Genomic DNA, 18,548 nt, shown 5'->3' with positions numbered 1-18,548 from the left:
TGCCCATGGCAGGGAGTTTCCAGGTGCCACAGCATGGAGAGTGGCAGTGCTGAATGAGAAACCCTTTTATTATGTGAAATTCAGGAGTTTGTGCAGCCAGAAACCAACAAATTTATTGCAGAGAAGGGAAACGCTTCTCCAGCAGTTCTGCAGTAATTTTTATTAGAAGACAATTATGATTGTTGTGACCTTCTGCCCCCTCCTTCTCCCTCTAATGAGTTCTCCTGGATTAGCAAAGCCTCATTAACTCAAGCGAGACTTTGGGAAATATGTAAATAAAAATTAGTTGTTTTGAAAACAGCATTTTATTGATCTGAGAAACAATGTTTTTCTTTAGGTTCGTGCTGGAGCCCCTCCTGCCAAAAAAGATGCATTCTAGGTCGCAAGATAAACTGGACAAGGATGACCTAGATAAAGATAAAAAAGAAAAGAAGAAGGAGAAGAGGAACAGCAAGCATCAAGAGATATTTGATAAAGAATTTAAATCTACTGATATTTCTCTGCAGCAGGCTGAAGCAGTGATCCTCTCAGAAACGGTAACTTTATTAGCAAGGAAAGCTTTATCTAATTCTGAGCCGTGTTCTCTCTCTTTTGATATCCAAATGTTGATTTTTACAGTTTAGTTCCTTTATAGACCAGAAATTACTCTGAAGGGATATACCACAGTGTTAATATCCATGCTAATGAATCCAGAATACAGATTTGATTTTCAGTGGGGTTAGGATCCTCTGAACATCTTCACCCAAGGCTCTGGGTGACTATTTGATAAAGGAGCAGATGGCACAGCATAGCTGAAATAAATGCTGCCATCCCAGCAGCCTTTGGAATTGCTGGTTCCCAGCAGTTTGGGATGGATTTGTCCATATTTCAGCTGCAGGACAGTGTTTGGTGGGATATTCCAAGGTCATTCCTTCGGCGCTAGCGTGTCCTTGAAGGGCTGTTTGGAGCAGAAAATCCTGAGCGGTTCCTGTGTGTAAGGATATTAAAACCAGGACATATCTCCCTTAAACCCTCTCTTCTTGGCTTAGATTTAATTCACTGGAACTGTCCTCAAGGCTTAGGTAACCCAAGAAGTTGGAGCTGGAAAATTGAGAGGAGAGATGTCTAAATCTGGAGCAGGGAGAGCATGAACTGACTGTGACCTCCAAATATCTGCCCGGACACCTGTTTGGAGGCCAAGAGTTCAAAATTGTCTCTCAGAAATAAATGCAATATTCTTTTCAAGATCTGCACAAGTACTTGTAGAGCTTTGCACTCAGCAGAGTCTTGTTGGTGCTGTGTCATTGACATTGGATTTTGAAACAATTTCTCTCTCACCTGTGATAACTGGATCCTTTAATCCTTTCTGTTTGGCTTTTATAGGAAGGTATTATTTAAATATCGATTCAGCCACTTCCTTTGTTTTCTGGATTTTGCCCTCCTTTTCCACCCAGAGATGAGTTAATCTCTCACACGTGTCTTGGAGCGTCCTGAAAAATCAGAGTTCTTGTGTTTGATGTGCCCAGTCAGAAACTTGAATAAAATCCCACCTGGAGGGCTCAGGCTTTTCACCTTTGAAACTAGGGATTTTTTTTATTGACTTCAGTAAATTTTGCGTGCTGGGATTAAATGGCAATTCCTCCTGCCAGAGCCAGCCAGGTGAGCATCACTGCACAGATTTCCACATCTCCTGGTTTTGCTGCCATGCATTTCACTTTGCACCTTGCAGCAGTTGTGTTGTGACTGATTGAGAACTGGGATCACCATGGCAGGACTTCCACTGGCATCTCCCAGTTCCCAAATGGACCAGCAGAGCTCATGGGATGTCACAGAAGAAGCAAAATGTATTTCAGGGCAGCTGAGTCAGTTGGAGCAGTTGAGGGCATCCGAGGATGGCTGATGTCACTGCGAGGTCACTGTCAGCTCTCAGAGGTCTTGGACATTGGAAAAGCTTGTTTATAACTGGAAAAAATGTAAATTCTAGCTGGAAAGGAGGGCGACATAACCTCTGAGGAGCAAAAAATCAGTAAAGCCCAACATGGCTTGACTCAAGTTTTTCCAATCTTCCCAGTAAGGAGCTTTCAGTGGCTGACTGGTGTGAGCAATATTCCCCTGGTCATGGACAGGGAAGGAAATTAAATGTCAGAACTGGTTACTTACAGTTACTTTGAGCTTCTTCAAGTCCACAGATCAATAATATGAAAAGGAGTTTGCTGTTGAGAGAAAAACTCTCCCTTTTCAGCCTGTGCAGAAGCCTTGATGAGCTCCAAGACAACTGAATCAATTTGGAACGTTTGGTGTGAGTGGGGTTCATTTCTGGGTGAAGCTGAAGAAACTCTTCTGAGATCAGTTTACACGAGTGCTTGCCCAATTCCCACTGCTGTCTTCTGGAATTTTGAAGAGATAATATCAAGGATGAGTTTAAAGATAAAATTTGTCTTAAAATTTTTGTGTGCTGGAGGCATCTCCTGTTAATGATACGAAGGGAAATTTGGTAGGAATTCAGCTTTTCCAGTGTTGAACATTCGTGTGCAAGTTCCCTTTTTAAGCTGAAATTACTCCCAAAGCACTTTTACCACTGTGCTCTATGAAGAAAAAGACATTTTGCTTTTACCTGCATTAAGAGCTTGGAAGAAGAAAGAAATTTGTTGGATTAAATATGGAGAGAGAAAAGAAAATAAGGATTTTGTTTTTTAAATTGGGAGTACAGATTTGACTAGAAATAGAAATTAAACTTCAAAAAGTTTCTAAGGTGACATTTTAGTAATTAATACTTCTAGTTACCTAAATTTCTTATTACAGATTATGGATTCATTCTGCTGAGAATTTTACAGCTCGTTGTGCTGTCACTCAATTAAAACATCTCAGTTATTTGGTGAAGTTTTTAACAGATTCTTGGTTCTGGCTTCTGAAATATTTGGAGATTTTACAGCAGAAGACAAATTTCCTGAGAATATCAAGTGAGAGGAATGCCAGTGGCCATCCCCATCTCTGCAGAGCTCCTGCTGCTCTTCCCAACAATGATGTTGCCTGAAGAAATGAGTGTTTCCAGTCTTTCATGGGATCTTCTTTTTTCCAGTTAAGAAAGAAGAACATGGGGAAATTCTAAAATTGCAGAATTATTTCATGGAGCTTTCAGATTTGCATGGAAAAGGAGCATTCAGGGGCTGTTTAATTTCTCTGTTGAAATACTCTTCCTTAAATTTCATTGCACTCACCATGAATTTATCGACTGATCAAACCTCAGGCTTTAATTACATAAAACAACAAAGATAAATTAAGCACTTGAGTATGTGAAGATGATCAGGAATATCTTCATTGTTTCCTAGAGATTTATTATCTTCTTTGAAGTATCACATCAACTTCTCCAACATAAATTGTCCTTGTTAGTGCTTTGATCCCAGGAGCTGGGAGCAAACCCAGCTCTGAGGCCAGGTATTTAACAGAGCACTCGAAGGCTGCTGCTGGAAATCAGAACAGGCTGTGTGTTATTGATCTGCTGCTGTCTAACATCACTCCCCATTGATCTGCCCTTCGTTAGACCAGGAAAAATTAGAAATGGCTTCATTATGGATTGGTGGCCTCCCAAGAGCTCATATTCCTCAACAGATCTGTGATTTATGTGGAGCTTTCAGAGGAAGCCCAAGATTGTCAGTCACAGGAGAAGGTCACATTTATTTCTGTAATTACAGAGGGGATGAACCTGGGGACCTGCCCCACTTGGTTTTGGGGACCTGCCTCACTTGGTTTTGGGGACCTGCCCCACTTGGTTTTGGGTACCTGCCTCCACTTGGTTTTAGGGACCTGCCCCACTTGGTTTTTCTCTCGTTTCTGGCATGTTTCTCTCACCAAATAACATGTTCTTCTCAGTTGCTTTTTTATAATTATCTGCCCCTGAAAAAGTGATTGGTTTGTTTATCCATTCTGCTAAAAATATGCTTTAAAAGATGTGGAAAGCGGAAACCTTTGGAGCCTCTAGGATTTGATTCTTAGTATCAAAAAAATTTCTTATAGGTCACCTTGAGGTCTTGATGAACTTTCCAAAAGAACAAGATCCGTACTTTTTGGTCATTCATTTGTTGTAGAAAGGTCTCACAGGCATAACCTTTGATGCAAAGCTTTTAGGGTTTGTTTTCTGAAATGAAAATTTCAGATTTCTCCTTCCCAACATACTTCATAGAAACCCAAACGTTGGAAAATGACAAAATCCTTTGAAAAGGCCTGGATTGCTGCTGGCACTTTCGATTTTGTCCCAGTGCAGCACCTTGGAGTAATTCCTCTTTTAACTTCAGCTGCTGCTCCATTTTCTGGGATCTGTTTGAAATAAAAGCTTCATTTTTTTCACTGTGATTCCTGTTACTATGGGGGTGGTGAATGGGGAAATCAGTAGAGCTCAGATTTAAACTAAAAAGAATTGCCTTAACTAAAGCACAAGTTGCCCATCAGATTACAAATATCTTTTGAGGGTTCCTGATGGAAAAATTGAATGGATTATGAAGCAGACAGAAAAAAAAAAAAAAACAAAAAAAAAACACAAAAAGAGAGATATTTCAAGGAATTAAATATAAGCACTGTCACGAGCCACCAAGAAAGTGTTTCTGGACAGATGATGTCTTCATCAGAACAGCTGAACCTGCAAGTGGTTAAAGAGATAAATTTTAGCAGGAAAGTAGATCTGTGTGAGAAAAAAAACAATGCATATTTTGAGTGCTGTGTGAGACACTAAAGTTCCTCAGGTGTTACTAAAGCAGTGTCTGGGGAATGAGCTCAGCACACCAGAGCAGGCTGCGAGGAGCTGTCACTGTTTGGCAGAAGGGAAGAACCTGGAGCTGGGTTTCACCAGCACTGCCCTCGTCCCGTTGAGCATCAAACCACGGCAGTGCCAGCCCTGACACTCATTTCTCTGCATTCCTCTCCCATTCCCTGGTTTTGTGCCCCAGATCAGCCCCCTGAGGCCGCAGAGACCCAAGAGCCAGGTGCTGAACGCGATGTCCAGCGAGCGGCGATTCTCCGTGTCCCCAGCGCCGCCCAGCTCCCAGCTCAGCCCGCCCCCCATCACCCCTCGGACCAAACTCGCCTTCAGCATCCAGCCCAGTAAGTCTTCCCTGTGAAACCAGTTCCTTTTCAGGCTGGAAATGGATTTCCTGAGAGTTTCTTCACACCCCGGGTTGAGTTTCGCCGTCACCGGGGTTCTCCTTGTACCAGGTATTGCTTAACCTCTCACCTTTGCCAGCAAAAAATAGATCAGTGTTTTACAAAAGCAAGCAAAATCATTTCACTGAAACAGTTTCTTTTCAAGTAATCATTGACAATTAATTAGGTGTAGAGTATCAGTCAAAAATTCATGTTGTACTTGATCCCGTATTGAGTGTTTTGCAGCATAAAGGCTGAAACAGCAATATTTTTTGTAATTGTACATTAAAAAAACTTTTCTTTGATCTGTTGTAAGTACAAGCCAGAAGGGAAAATAAAGGTCAGGCTATTTGAAGCAGTTTTTGTTTGACATTGCCATCTATCAGTCAGCTTTTCTGTAAAATCTCATCTGTTTGCTTCAGTCTGCAGCAAACCCTACTGCAGAACTGGGTGGAATCCAACACCTATTTCTTTCCCAGTGCTCTTTCCCAAAACCTGTTATTCAGAGTTTGCAGCTGCCAGCGTGTCACAAAAAAGCCAAAGGAAAAAAAAAAAAAAAAAAGATCATTTTGATGAATGTACCCAAATCCTACTCCAGTGGCCAAGAGTTCAGTGTTAGTAAGGAGAAGAGATGATCAGTCTTCAGAAAAAATATCTTGTTCCACCACTTTGTTTACTGGTTTTCATACTCTAAAACTTTTTATCTTAAATAGTCAGACACACAAAGCAAATATTTTGATCACAATGAACTTGTAACTCTCACCTTTCTTCACAATTTCATAGCCAAAAACCACCAGAATGCTAAAAACTGGGAATGCAGAGAACTAGAGGATACATACTCTTGCAAAAGATATTTAAATTAGTTTTTTTGTTCATATGTACATTTTATGAACACTTAATTTGATTTCTCTTTTTAAAAAATACCTGAAGTTACCAGGCATTTCTGAGAATATTTCTGTGCTAGAGAAATGGTGGGTGTTACATAAAATAGGATCAGCTTATTTCACCTGTCCAGAATAATTTCAGGAATTACACTGATAAAATTTTTTAGGAATTCCACGGATAAAGAAGTTCTTTCAGAGCCCAGAATTGATTAAAACAAGTTAATGGGTTGCTAAGCAATCCTGGCTGCCTGTTAGCTGGAAATTTAGGGGAAGGGAGTGGAAACTGTGATCATTAGGGTAAGATGGAAAAAGGGTCCCTAAACTGATCCTTTGCCAGCTCCAGAGATCTTCCCAGTGGCACATGTCCAGCAAGGAATAAATATTCAGATGAACCACCTTGAATAATGAATTTCACTGAATAGTGGGAGCACACCAGAAATTTGGGGGGATTATTTGTATAGTGACCATCTTAGGGGGGTTTAGTTCAGCTGAGGAAATGAACAGATCTGCAGCAAATAGATTTTGGGACAACCCTGAGAATTCCTGAAACTTTTGTTCAGAGTAGGATTTCCCTGGATTTCACTGAACTCTGGGAAAGATCAGAGATTTGGGAAAATCAATGTTTTTCAGGATAGAATCTTGTTGTTCACGAAACAGTTAGCGACAAATTAACTGCTAATTAATAGATCAATTATTAATATATTCATATAATTAATATTACCAACAGATAAATTAGGTAAATCCAGATAAATGCAAATTGCTCGTGTATTTTACGAGCTTTTGCCGTGGGTGGAAATGCTCTGCCCACATTTGCAGGAATTTTAATTTGCTGCCTTCATCAGGATGAGGTTGGGAAGGTGCCTGGGACAGGAAATGCAGGAAATTCCAGCAGGAGCTGGGGAGTGCAGGGAAAGGGGGAGTAGCAGAGCAGGACACGACTGCATGGACACTTGGGTTCCACCCAGGTTCTTCAAGCAGAGTTGCCTCCACACCTCGTTTCCTCTCCAGCTCTGCTGGAAACAATTCCTCAGATGTTTCCTGGAAACCTGCCTTTCTATGGATCTTCAAGGATTTGTTAAAAGAAACAAAGGATTCAGGTTTTTCCTAAAAAAATGGGTCTCACCATCGTCTTGGGAGCACCTTGGTGAAGTCAGAAGTTTTATCATGGAAGAAGTTAAATCTTGTTAATTGAAAAAAATATCACATAGAATGCAAAGCTGAAGTGTTCAGGGGAGTTCAATTTACTTTATTTTTGGGAAATTGTCTTCTATTCCACTCAGTTTCCCAAGGTCTACAAAGAGGCTTAAAAACGTGGGCTGTCTCTGGTGAATATGGAAAAGTTTCTCTTTCCAAAGCAGGATTCAAGGTTTTGCTAAAGCTCTAACAAAAGAAAATGCCACTTCCCAAACATTTCCTTGTTTTATCCTAAACTGCATGGAAAAACCAAAAACAGCTAAAAAAATCCAGCTGTAAATATATTTAGCTAAGATATAGATGTTTAGTAGTGGGGGAGATGTGCAGCACCTGTGCCAAGGAGTTGTTTTGTGGCATCAAAGATCTCAGATTCCTGAGTTCTTTAGAAATTCATCCAGAATGGACAGGGAAGTTCATTCCCAGCATCAGTCTTCAGTTACAAATGCCCAGCGTGGTTTTGCAGCTGCAGTTTAATTCCATGAGCTGAGCAGAGGGAGATTCTCATGGAGATCCAGGAAGGAAACTCTCAGGAATGTCTGGGCAAAGGAGAAATCCTCTCTGTAGAAGGGGAAGGATAAAAAACAGGAGCAGTGGAAAAAAAGCAATGAGAAATTTAGGTCCTGGTGGAAAAACAACATTTTTCAGCCTAATGGAGAGGAAGCCACTGAAAATGTGGAGTCCCAGGATGGAAAATAACCTTTTTTCAGTGTAGTTAAGAGTTCAGGTGGAAGGATGAGGAGTAAAATTGCAGTTTTCAATGACAAATCAATAGAACCACCTTAGAGTTAAATTGTGTTGTGAGAGGCCATTTTAGAGAGCCATAAAATCACACTTTTAATAAAATATTGATACGAGCTTTGCAATAAAAACATCTGCATAAACAAGTCCTGTCTTGTTTCACAAATCACCCCAGTAAAATAAAATAGACGTCACCTTTTTTTTTTTTTTCCTAAATAAAATTCCCTCATTTATAAAAGAGTCACTTCAGTTTCTTATCTGGTAGAGATTGCAGTGGATTTTATTAAAATGGCTGAATTGAAATGAGTGCATTAAAATGACTGAATTACTCTGAAATACACCGTGGGGGGATTTCTCTCCAAAAACCTATGTATCACTCAGGCCTCAATAAACTTTATTGTCCCTCAGGCTATTTGCCTCTCCAGCACATACCTGGGAGGATTTATCTGCTAAGAAAAGGGAATTTTCTCCCCAGCAAACAGGAATAATAAATGTTTGGTACTTTCTCGTGCATGATTTTATTTACTCAACAACTAATGGCTGCTCATTTGTTATAGTTACCTGGAGCCTGAAAGTTTTGGAGAGAGATGTACTTAATTCCAGGCTTTCATTTGTGCATTTTATTAACAGGGAGCTTTTATTTTACTGGGAGAAAGTCAATAAAACTTAGCCAGATTATATTTTCTTCGTGCACTTTGCAGAACTTTTATTGTGTTTTAATGTACAAGGCGAGCTGGAAGGTGGGAAAATATTTTGTAAGCTCTGAATATTTTGCTGGGAAATATGAAACAAAAATGGTGTTTTATTAAAAACAGGGGATTGTTCAAGTATTTTGAGGGCATTTTAAAGTGAGTCCAAGGCCAGGTTGGACACTGGGGCTTGGAGCAACGCGGGATAGTGGAAGGTGCCCATGGACTGGATGATCTATGAGGCCCCTTCCAACCAAATTATTGTGGAATTGCAGGATTCAGTGCTGGCAGAGTTAACCCAGAGCTGGTTTTTTGTTGGTTTTTTTTTGCAGATCTGGAGCTCAATGGGATGTCCAGCTCCGACATCCCCGACGTTCCCCCTCCTCTGCCCCTCAAAGGAAGCACAGCAGACTATGGGAACCTCCTGGAGATCCAGGACTTGAGCAGCCCCACCACGTCCCCCCCTGCCCACCAGCGGGTGAGTGCCCAGGGGCTGATCCCTGCTACAGCTCTGTGCTCCCCGAGCCATCCCAGGGGATGCAATCCTGCTCCTGCATCCCCCAGCTGACCCCCAGGGCTCTGCGGGGCCAGCACTGTTGGGATCCACCTGCAGGAAAGTTGGATTCCTTCTGGGCAATTCCAGACCTGATGTTGTCAGGTTTGTTGGGCAGGGAGCTTTAATCAGCGGGAGCAGCGAGTTGGATTTAAAGCCTTTCAGTGCTGTGTCAGGAAAGGAAATAAAATATGAACTTGCCACCTTCCCTTCCTGCAGCTCTGCTCTGCCAGTGCTCAGTCACCTCTCATTTATTTCCTTGAGGCAAACTCGTGTCCCCTTTGAGGCGAGGAACTCAGAAACTTCATCACCAACAGGGTTTGCAGCTTTCTGAGCAAACATCTGCTTTTTCAGCTTTGTTTCCTGTAGCTGGAAGCTTTTAAAAAAGAATATGGTCCTGTTCTTTAAAGCAGCACTTTGGAGAAATGCCTTCTATTTTCTTTATGGGCAAAAAAATCCATTTAAAGGGGTGTGGAGGGTTGATCCTGGCTGGTGCCCACTGAAGATGCTCCATCACTCCTTTCCTCAGCTGGGCAGGGAGAGAAAATAAAATGAAAGTCTCATGGGAGAGATCATTCACCCCTTGCCTTCAAAGCAGGCTTGGCTTTGGGAAATTAATTGAATTTTTTACCAACCAAATCAGAGTAGGGCAGTGACACCCCACGTGGTCACAAGTTTTCTTTGACTTTGAAATGTCGAATTTTGACCGAGCTGTTCTGTGGAAAGCTTCCCAGTGGAACTGATCCCTCTTTGTTCTCAGAGGTGTCATCCAGGATTCCTCTGAAGTTCACCATTCCAGTGAAATTCTGTTGGGGAATTGGCTTTCCAGCAAATTTCATGGCAGCAGAAAGCATTTCTAATCTCAACAGAGGAAGAGTTTGGTTTGACTCTGGGAATAGTTGTGTTTTACACGGCTCGTCCCAGTGCACGAGTCCAGCTTTTCCATGGTTGAAATTGTGCCTTTGTTGTTACAGGAATTGTCTTTTTTTTAATTGTTCTACCATTTCAAGCTGAACAGTAATAATAAAATAAAAAACCAGGTATAGAAGCAACTTCAGGAGTGTGAATAGAGATATTCAAAACACCACGTTTTACTCGTTATTTGAATATACTGAAAAATTCTCTATTCCCATCCTCTCTTCCATAGTTGTTCCCCGTGGCTGGATCATTTTAGTCAATATTTTCACTTTTCTTCTCATTTCCATCAAACTTTACTGCACTTCTAACCTTATAACCCATATCCCCAGCTTCTGTCTCAGGGGCCAGCTCTCATTTGTCCTGAATACAGACCTCTAAGTGGAAAATTACAGAATGTACAGCAGGGCTGCCCAGAGGTTTGTCTAAGGAATTCACCTTCAGGAAGAAGCTGAGAAATTCACATTAGGATTCACATTTCTTCAACTCCTTTCTGCATAAACTCCACAGTAGTAAATTCGTTTTGTGTGATCTACTATAAGGTTTGGGCTGTGGTAGTAGCTCAGGACTGCTAAAATTGTTTCAAGTTTTAGCTAAAAAGTATTGAACAATAATAAGAAATAAAATCCTGGCAGCCAGAGGGTTTTTTGTGGTTTTTTTTTACCCGACTGATGAGGATTTTGGAAGGGGTTTCCACTCTGGGGATAGATGTTTTTATTTACTGTACAGCCCCCAGATGCCATGGGGTGTGGTTTTGGGAGCCCAGAGCTGGAGATAACTCAGCCTGATTTGCTCTGTGACCTTGTGCAGCTCCTTGTGCAGCCACAAGCAGAGTTTCCACATCATTAAATGGGAGTTCATAAATATACTACCAATATGCTCCCGTGCTTTTTTGCAAAGTTTTATTCAGCTCTTAATATTTTTGCTCTTTCCAGTCTTGATTGCTCAAGCTCCTCTCATGTATTTTTTTTTTTCACTACGTTTTGTCTCTGTAGGAACAGACTCCATTTTTTAACATCTGGTGTTGAAGGGCATCAGGATTTAATAGCTAAGAAATGCAATCAGATACAGGCTACACCTTCTTATCTAAATACCCAAAATTTTCTTGAGCATCTATATTTTTATAAGCTTTTCAAGACCAGGGAATGTGGTTTCAAAGCCTGGCAGAAGGATCCAAAGCAGATCTGTCCCAGGGCCACCTGCCCTGTGCAGGGCCAGGAGTGGGACTCGCTGATCCTTGCAGCTCCCCTCCACCTCAGCAGATTCTGTGATTCTATATTAGGTTTAGAATTGATTTTGGAGAGAGTTTCTAATCTTGCAAAAGTCACTCTGTGCCTTTATTTCATCAGGCTGGTAGGAAGGAAGCTTTTAAAGAACATCAAGAAAATGAGTAGTGCTGGACATGAAAGATCAGATGGGTAAATTCTCATTGCTGCCGTGATTAAATCCCACTCCACAGTTTTAATGACTTATGTTTCATGGGTCAAATAGCTCCATCATTCATAACTGGATAATTCTCTGCCTGGTAAACTGATCATCTTTTAAATTACACTGCCGTTGTATCAGTGAAGAAAAATCAGTAAAACCTATTAGAGATAAGATTATCTCAGTAGCTTTTAAACTGGAAATATCTCCTTGTGTGAGGAATGATTGTGTTTTTCACTCTGGTTGTCTTGCAGTGGCTTATGAAAGGCAGGAAAAGTTCTGTAGTGAACTCAAAAGCAGGCAGCCAGAAAGGGATCAGATGCTCCGAGTCAAACTGCAGGCAGTAATGTCATTTGTGAGACAGCAATCTCAGATACTCACAGTCCAGTGTTACCTTGGTCTACCTGAAGTCTTTAATCCAGGTGATCACCTCATTATCATTTCCTGATTGTCCCTTAATCCTTGTTAACTCGGAGACCCTTGTAGATATTTTCTTGCTCCCTGTGATTTGTTCTGCTAAAAATGTCCTTAATAATATATGGGAACATTAAAAAAAAAATAAATCTACGACTCCTGGAAGGATTATTATTACATCAAGGGATTCCTTTAGGCAGTTATCATTCTTTATGGGTTCATCCTCACCCTTGCATGCAAATCAAGCTCCTGCTTAGTATTCAGAGCAGAGATGGAGCTCAAAGAAAATAGACAAAGGAGCATTTGGGTTGCTAATATTGGCTATAACACTTCCTAAGCATGGGATAATGGTTGGGATGGGAACATCTCCATCAGTACAGCACAGGTGGGATGTGGGGATGGCTGAAGCCTGGAGGAGCAGAACAGTCTTGGGTCGACTCTCTGCTCTATGGGGATTATTCTGGTTGTTTATTGGGATATAGCAGGATAATATATTCAGATAAAACACACAAAAGGCACAACCCAGGGGGATTTTTCATGTGTTGCAATGCAGGTGCTGCAGTACTGGAAATTCTCTCTTTCATCAGCTGCAGTGAGCAAAAGCTGACCTTAAAGGCTTCAGCAAATGTGTTGTCCTCATGTGGAGGGGGACATAGAGGCTGGAAATGCAGCAGGAGCTTTGGGGAGCAGGGAATTAGGGGGCACAACTTGAGGGGTTGCAGCAGCAGCCTCCAGCTCCTCTCTGATCTCTGCTGTCTGTGGCCAGAGACAGCACCCAGGGAATGGCCGGAGCTGTGCCAGGGCAGGTTTAGGTTGGGTATCAGGGAAAGGTTCATCCCCAGAGGGGCTGGTACTGCCCAGGCTCCCCAGGGAATGGGCACAGCCCCGAGGCTGCCAGAGCTCCGGGAGCATTTGGACAATGTGCCCAGAAGGAAAAAAAAAATAAAAATACAGGGTTTATTTGCCATCTGATCATTATTTTTGCCCGCTGGGGATGGGAAACCTTGCAAGCCCTTCCTGCTGTGCCAGTCCCTCACTCTTTGGTGAGTTAAGATGCTGCTGAGCAAAGAGTTTCTGGAGAATTCATTTACTTTTTAATAAGTCTCCAAGTCAATGGACTGCCACTGCTTCTTACAGGATTTGGAGTCCTGCTGTCTGCCCAGACATGGGATATGTCCCTTGGTTCAGTTTAGGGAGTGGCAATGTCCCGTTGTCCGCACGGGACCAGGCCATGCTTTGGGCCATGCTGATGTGCTGGTTTAGCTCTCTTGCAGGACCTGGGCCTTCAGTGAGGAACACGGGCTCAGTCTGGAGTCTAAAGATAATTCTGAGTGTTCTGCTCATCACTCTCAGGTCTGTTCGTGCACGGACTGGAGCAGGGAAGCAGCAATGAGGAAACGGAGTGATCATCCAGTGTGGGCAGAAATACTGATGGTGTCCACATGGAGAGATGTGCTTCCACAGGGGGAAAGTGGCCTTAGCTGTGCTCCAGCAGAGCTGGCACACTGCAGGAGCCAGGTCCTCCCTGCATGAGGGGTGCAGACCCTGTCAGGTCCAGCTCTGCCCTCATCCACTGCCATTGTCCCCTGCAGGAGCATCCTGCCAGAAATGATGGGGGAAGTCACAGAACCATCTAACAGTTTGGGTTGGAACCATCCATTCCCACCCCTGCCATGGCAGGGACACCTCCCACTGTCCCAGCTGCTCCAACCCCAATGTCCAACCTGGCCTTGGGCACTGCCAGGGGTCCAGGGGCAGCCACAGCAAATCTGGGAATTCCATCCCAGCTCCTGCCCTACCTCAGAGGGAACAATTCCTTCCCAATATCCCATCAAAATCTACCCATTGTCAGCTTAAAGCCATTCCCTGGGTCCTGTCCCTCCATCCCTTGTCCCCAGTCCCTCCCCAGCTCTCCTGGAGCCCCTCTAGGCTCTGGAGGGAGCTCTGAGCTCTCCCTGGATCCTTCTCCTCTCCAGCTGTGCACCCCCAGCTCTCCCAGCCCATCCCATCCCATCCCATCCCAGAGCAGATCTGATCTGGAATAGTGACCTGGAGCAATGCCAGTTCCCCCTTTTGAGGCATTTCTCCCTTTGCCCTGTGAGGGGCTCAGGGGTGGCAACACCCCCAGAGCATCTCTGCAAAGATCCCTTCAGATCCCCCTCCCTGACCCAGGGCACTGCAGCAAGGGCAGGTGATGGCTGTGCCACACAGCCAGATGAGACTCTAATAGATGATGGATGAAGCAGGGGCTAAACAGTCATTTCACATCAGCTACCTGCTGAATTTTCCACAGAACTTTGCTCCCTGGGTCAAACAGCCAATTAGCTCAAACTGTCTGTAATTTGGCTGCCATTAGTGGAGCTGGGCTGTTCCCTGCTGGCTCTTTAGAATGGCTGAGTTATTCTGCCAGAACCTCACACTCAAATGTTATTTTTCATTGCAGACATGAAATAACCACGTTGTTTTCAGGCATCTCAGCTCCTTGCTGAAGGAACAACTCAGCGAAAGCATTTTCACAGTCCTGGGTTGCTGATGGTCTGTTTGCATCCCATTTCTGCTGCTTCTGACCTAATGAATCCTTCCAACCCAAGTGCTTCTCACTGCATCTCCAGATCGTGTCCTGTCAATGACCATTGAATTTCAAAGAAAAGGAGTTCCTTGCACAGGAAGAAATCTCATGCAGTGCCACAAGGACTGTTCTGGAGAATCAAATTCTGTTTGATCTTTTGTAGTTTTAACAAATTTCTTTTAACAGTATTCTCTGAACAAAAAACAACTCGTCTCTCATTTTGCTGCTTCAGAGTAGCAAGAAAAAAAAAATTCATTTTCTCATCTTCTGTAATTGATTTTTACTACATCCCAAGCACGCCTGGTGTAGTGCAGTTTCTATCTCTGTGTAAGAGAATGCAGACAAATGTTTTTAAACTTGATTCTTTTTTGTATCAGGGAAAGAAAAAAAGAAACAGCAAACAAATGGGAGCAATTTCATGTCTGAAGCAGAAGGAACAGATTGTTTCTGTGTTGCAGATGTGCCTTTTACATAAGGTTTCTGCTTCCCCTGAGGTACCCCTGAGTCAAGGATTCTGCCCAAAATAGGTTGGGATGTGAAGCAGCAGCCTCTGTCAGTTTGTCAGGAAGGAAAGGGAAGAGTCAGGTTCACAATTACCCACCAAGATCTAAACACGAACTCGGCAAAGAGTCTTAATTAAATACAAAATCAAGGCAAACTCTATTTTTATTGCCAAGTTTCCAAGGGGGAGCACAGCAAAAATGAACTTTATAAACCTGATCATGATTTTTGTGCGTGTGGTGTTAAAGGGAGGGAGGAAATGTGGTTGAATTTCTTCTGTCCTGGGGTAAAAGGAAGGATGGATCAGCCCAGGGAGTGATGGTTTGGAGTTGCCCCAGCTCCATAATGGAATGTTTTGTCTTGCAAAATTCCCAACAATGCTGCCCCGACCAGCATTACACATCCTACTTAATATATTCATTGGGAGCTTATTATATAAATGAACATGTGCTAAATTTATCCGACTTTCTAATGGAAATTGTAAATTCAATTATAATAATTATCTACCTATCTCTGCTATTTCTTTCTGCCTAATTTGCTTGCAGAATCTGAGCTCGGGTAGGTTTTGAGCTTGTTATTTATAGCATATATATTTAGCTTCTTCTCATTGTATTTGCATTGTCCCTGCTTTTCAGAACCAGGTTTTCAGGGCTGATTTGATTGTTCTCTGATCAATATGAAGGGGCTCATTTGGTTGAGAAATGCCTTTGATCTAATTGAATTGAGAATTATTGCCAATAGAGTGTTATTTAAATTCAAAATGGATTTGCACAAATGATGCTATCAGCAGAGTTGGATTTCTTTTTTTTTTTTTTCTGGTGATGAATATGAAGTTAAAGAGAGCAAAGCAGAGAGGAAAGTTTTGTATTATGTGCTGTGTTTTTGAGGGGCACGTGGTTTATGGAGTTTGAAGGGAATGTCAGCTCCATGAGATGTTGGATATTCAGCAGACCACCAGCATTTCTCAGAGCTCTCCCAGGCCCCTTGCCTGGGTACAGGGCTGTAATTGAGCAAGTTTGCAAAGGTTGTGGAATCTTCAGATCACAATTGACACTCTAACAGGAATTCAGGAGTTAACATGCCAAGAAGGGAATTTGCTCAGGTAGAGGAAATATTTAATGGCTCTGTCTGTAACACTTCAGAGGCAGATCAGCAGCGGCATTTTAATTTAAAAACAAACAAAATCTTCTGTTTTGCATGTAGTAAAAAAAAATGCAACTCTTATTTTATCTGCCTTTCATAATAATCTGTTGACTTTTCTCACTCAGAGATCATCATGTCCCGCTGGGAGTCAGGAACAAGTAGTGCCCATTTGGAGCCTGCTGGGAAAATCTTGGGGATTCTTGGAAATCATTTAGGGTGGGAAAGGCCACTAAAATCATCCAGTCCAGTGTTCCTCCAGCACTGCCAAGGCCACCAGTAACCCTGTGCCCAGTGCCAGGTGTGGGTGCCTCTTTTCCAGGCAGGAAAATGCAGCTTTTCCAGGCCTGGCACCTGGCTCCAGTGCCTCACTTTAGGTTCAGAGATTCTCACTCCTCAGCTGATCAAACCCAATGGATTTGCAAAGTGCCAGAGAATATTTTGAAGCCAAGGAGGTAGCTGGGAGCAGGCAGAAAGAGAGGGTGGGAAATGGAGAGTGGATGGAGCAGAATGGAGAGACAAGCTCAGGGCATGGCTCACCTGGTGCTGGTTTTGGGATTCCTCTTCCTTTGCCTGGGGAAGGAGTTGGGAGGAATGAGGAAAGGTGTAAAATGGATTGGAAAGTGGTGCTGGCCAGGTAGGATACAAGAAAGAAATTCCAGCAAAAATCCAGCCTGCCTGGCTCAGCCAGTTTGCATTCCTAGCCTTCTCCTTAGTCTGGGATCAGTAAAACCTGTCTGCTGAAATCTCAGATTTCTAACTCCGTGTAACTTCAAACCTGCTTGGGAGAGTGTATTTAGTTACTTTAAAGGTTGTTTTTCTTCTGCTCTTACTCATCTCTGAAAAGTCCCAGTCATGAGATTGCAGGAGCACCAGGAGCTGCTCTGAGCAGAGGAGGGACTGGGATGTCCTGAACCTCTCTTCTTTTTGGGACAGCATCCTTGGATAGCTTTGAAAAGGACCAATTTTGGTTTTATGCACTTCTCTGGGGTTTCTCAGTTGTTTAAATATCAGGATCTTCCTGATCCTGACAAACCATCAGAAATTTTGCCCAGCACTGAAGCACTGCAGGTGCTTGGTCTGTTCTTGCAGAGGTGACCAAGGAATTTGGGCAAAGCTGTGCCTGTGTGGAGCAAGCTGCTGCTGCTGGGCTGGGTGAGGCAGGACAGGAAAAACAACTGGAACAACATCATTGGCCTTGGAGGGAAACAAAAGGCCAGACTGGGGAGTGGGGGAGAGAGAATCTTAGGGAAATACAAAGCCAGAGCAGCATTGATGAGCTGTGACACTGCAGCACAGCCTCTGGGAAACCTGTGCTGCCTGCACAGCCCAAATGCTGGGAAAACCTGCCTGAAAACTGCAGTGGGCTCCAGCTCTTTCTTCAACAGATTTTATCATTTGTGTGTTTCAACATGAAGGAAAAAAAAGTCTTAATTTCCATAATGGCTTTTTAAATTTGTCTAATTAGCTGGTGATTCTAAACTGGGGATGCTCTTGTGTCGTGAGATGTGTAAAGCGATTTAAAATACGTAAATTTGAACGTTCTGCATTTATGTTCAGAGTATTTTAATTATAACTGTGTGTGTAATAGTAAATTGCAAGTTGCTTATCTCTCTAAATGATTTTAAATTGTTTCTTTTTTTGTTTTTTTGTTTAAATATTTCTGTTCTAACTGTGCAAAATCAGAAACATAATGGAAAAGCAATGAAGCCATTGCTTCAGCTTGGTTTTTAAGCTCTGAGTGCCTAGAGGCTTGAGGGCAGTCGATACAGACCAAGAAATCAATATCCTATCATGATATAAAGTGGGGAATTATAAACTTCTCCAGTGCTTTCAAAAGATTTTTTTCCTTAAATATTGAGCTAATTAATCCTGAACTCCTGAGAGAGTTTTTTTCACTGTCAAAAGTAAAAGTTGTATTTAAAAGTAATGGCTGAGAGCATTGCGTGCTCACAGCAAATCCTGCAGGGAGAGGTTTTTGTAAGGCAGAGGGCTCCACACTTGCTTTAATGCCTCTTGCACTGAGAGGTGACACAAAAAACGTTCCAGAATTCCATTCATTCCTAACATGATCTGCCCAAATTGGTTTCTTCCAGCACCTGCCTCCTCCACTCCCCAGCAAGACTCCGCCGCCGCCGCCTCCCAAGACGACGCGCAAGCAAACGTCTGTTGACTCTGGGATTGTTCAGTGAAGAAGGAAGAGGGGTTTTTTTTCCAAAGATAAAGTTGTAACGATTCATTTCCCGAAGTATTTTATGGTCTATAATGTTTACCTCATTCAGGTGTGCAGTATCTAACATTTAGTGCAATGATAACTCTGTAAGAAATCCAATTCTCGCCGTGTGTCGGACCCAACACTACATGCCCCTGGTTTTGGGGTTGTTCCCTCCCACAACTTGAAAGAAATCTGGATT

The 18,548-nt window shown here is 42.7% G+C and overlaps 1 protein-coding gene across 1 annotated transcript in view; it reads left to right on the top strand.

Annotated features, from left to right (window-relative positions):
- Positions 1-18,326, top strand: part of DOCK1 (dedicator of cytokinesis 1) — a 236,396-nt gene extending 218,070 nt beyond the window's left edge. Inside the window, exons 50-53 of the mRNA XM_062496598.1 lie at positions 338-536; positions 4,920-5,073; positions 8,950-9,095; positions 18,231-18,326. Of these exons, the coding sequence (XP_062352582.1) occupies positions 338-536; positions 4,920-5,073; positions 8,950-9,095; positions 18,231-18,326 (595 nt within the window). The remainder of the gene's footprint in view (positions 1-337; positions 537-4,919; positions 5,074-8,949; positions 9,096-18,230) is intronic.
- Positions 18,327-18,548: the final 222 nt, after the last annotated feature.

This window comes from Cinclus cinclus, chromosome 7 (assembly GCF_963662255.1).
Source record: "Cinclus cinclus chromosome 7, bCinCin1.1, whole genome shotgun sequence".
Lineage (NCBI taxonomy): Eukaryota > Metazoa > Chordata > Aves > Passeriformes > Cinclidae > Cinclus > Cinclus cinclus.
The sequence above is the reverse complement of the archived record's forward strand: the minus strand, read 5'-3'. Positions and strand labels throughout refer to the sequence as shown.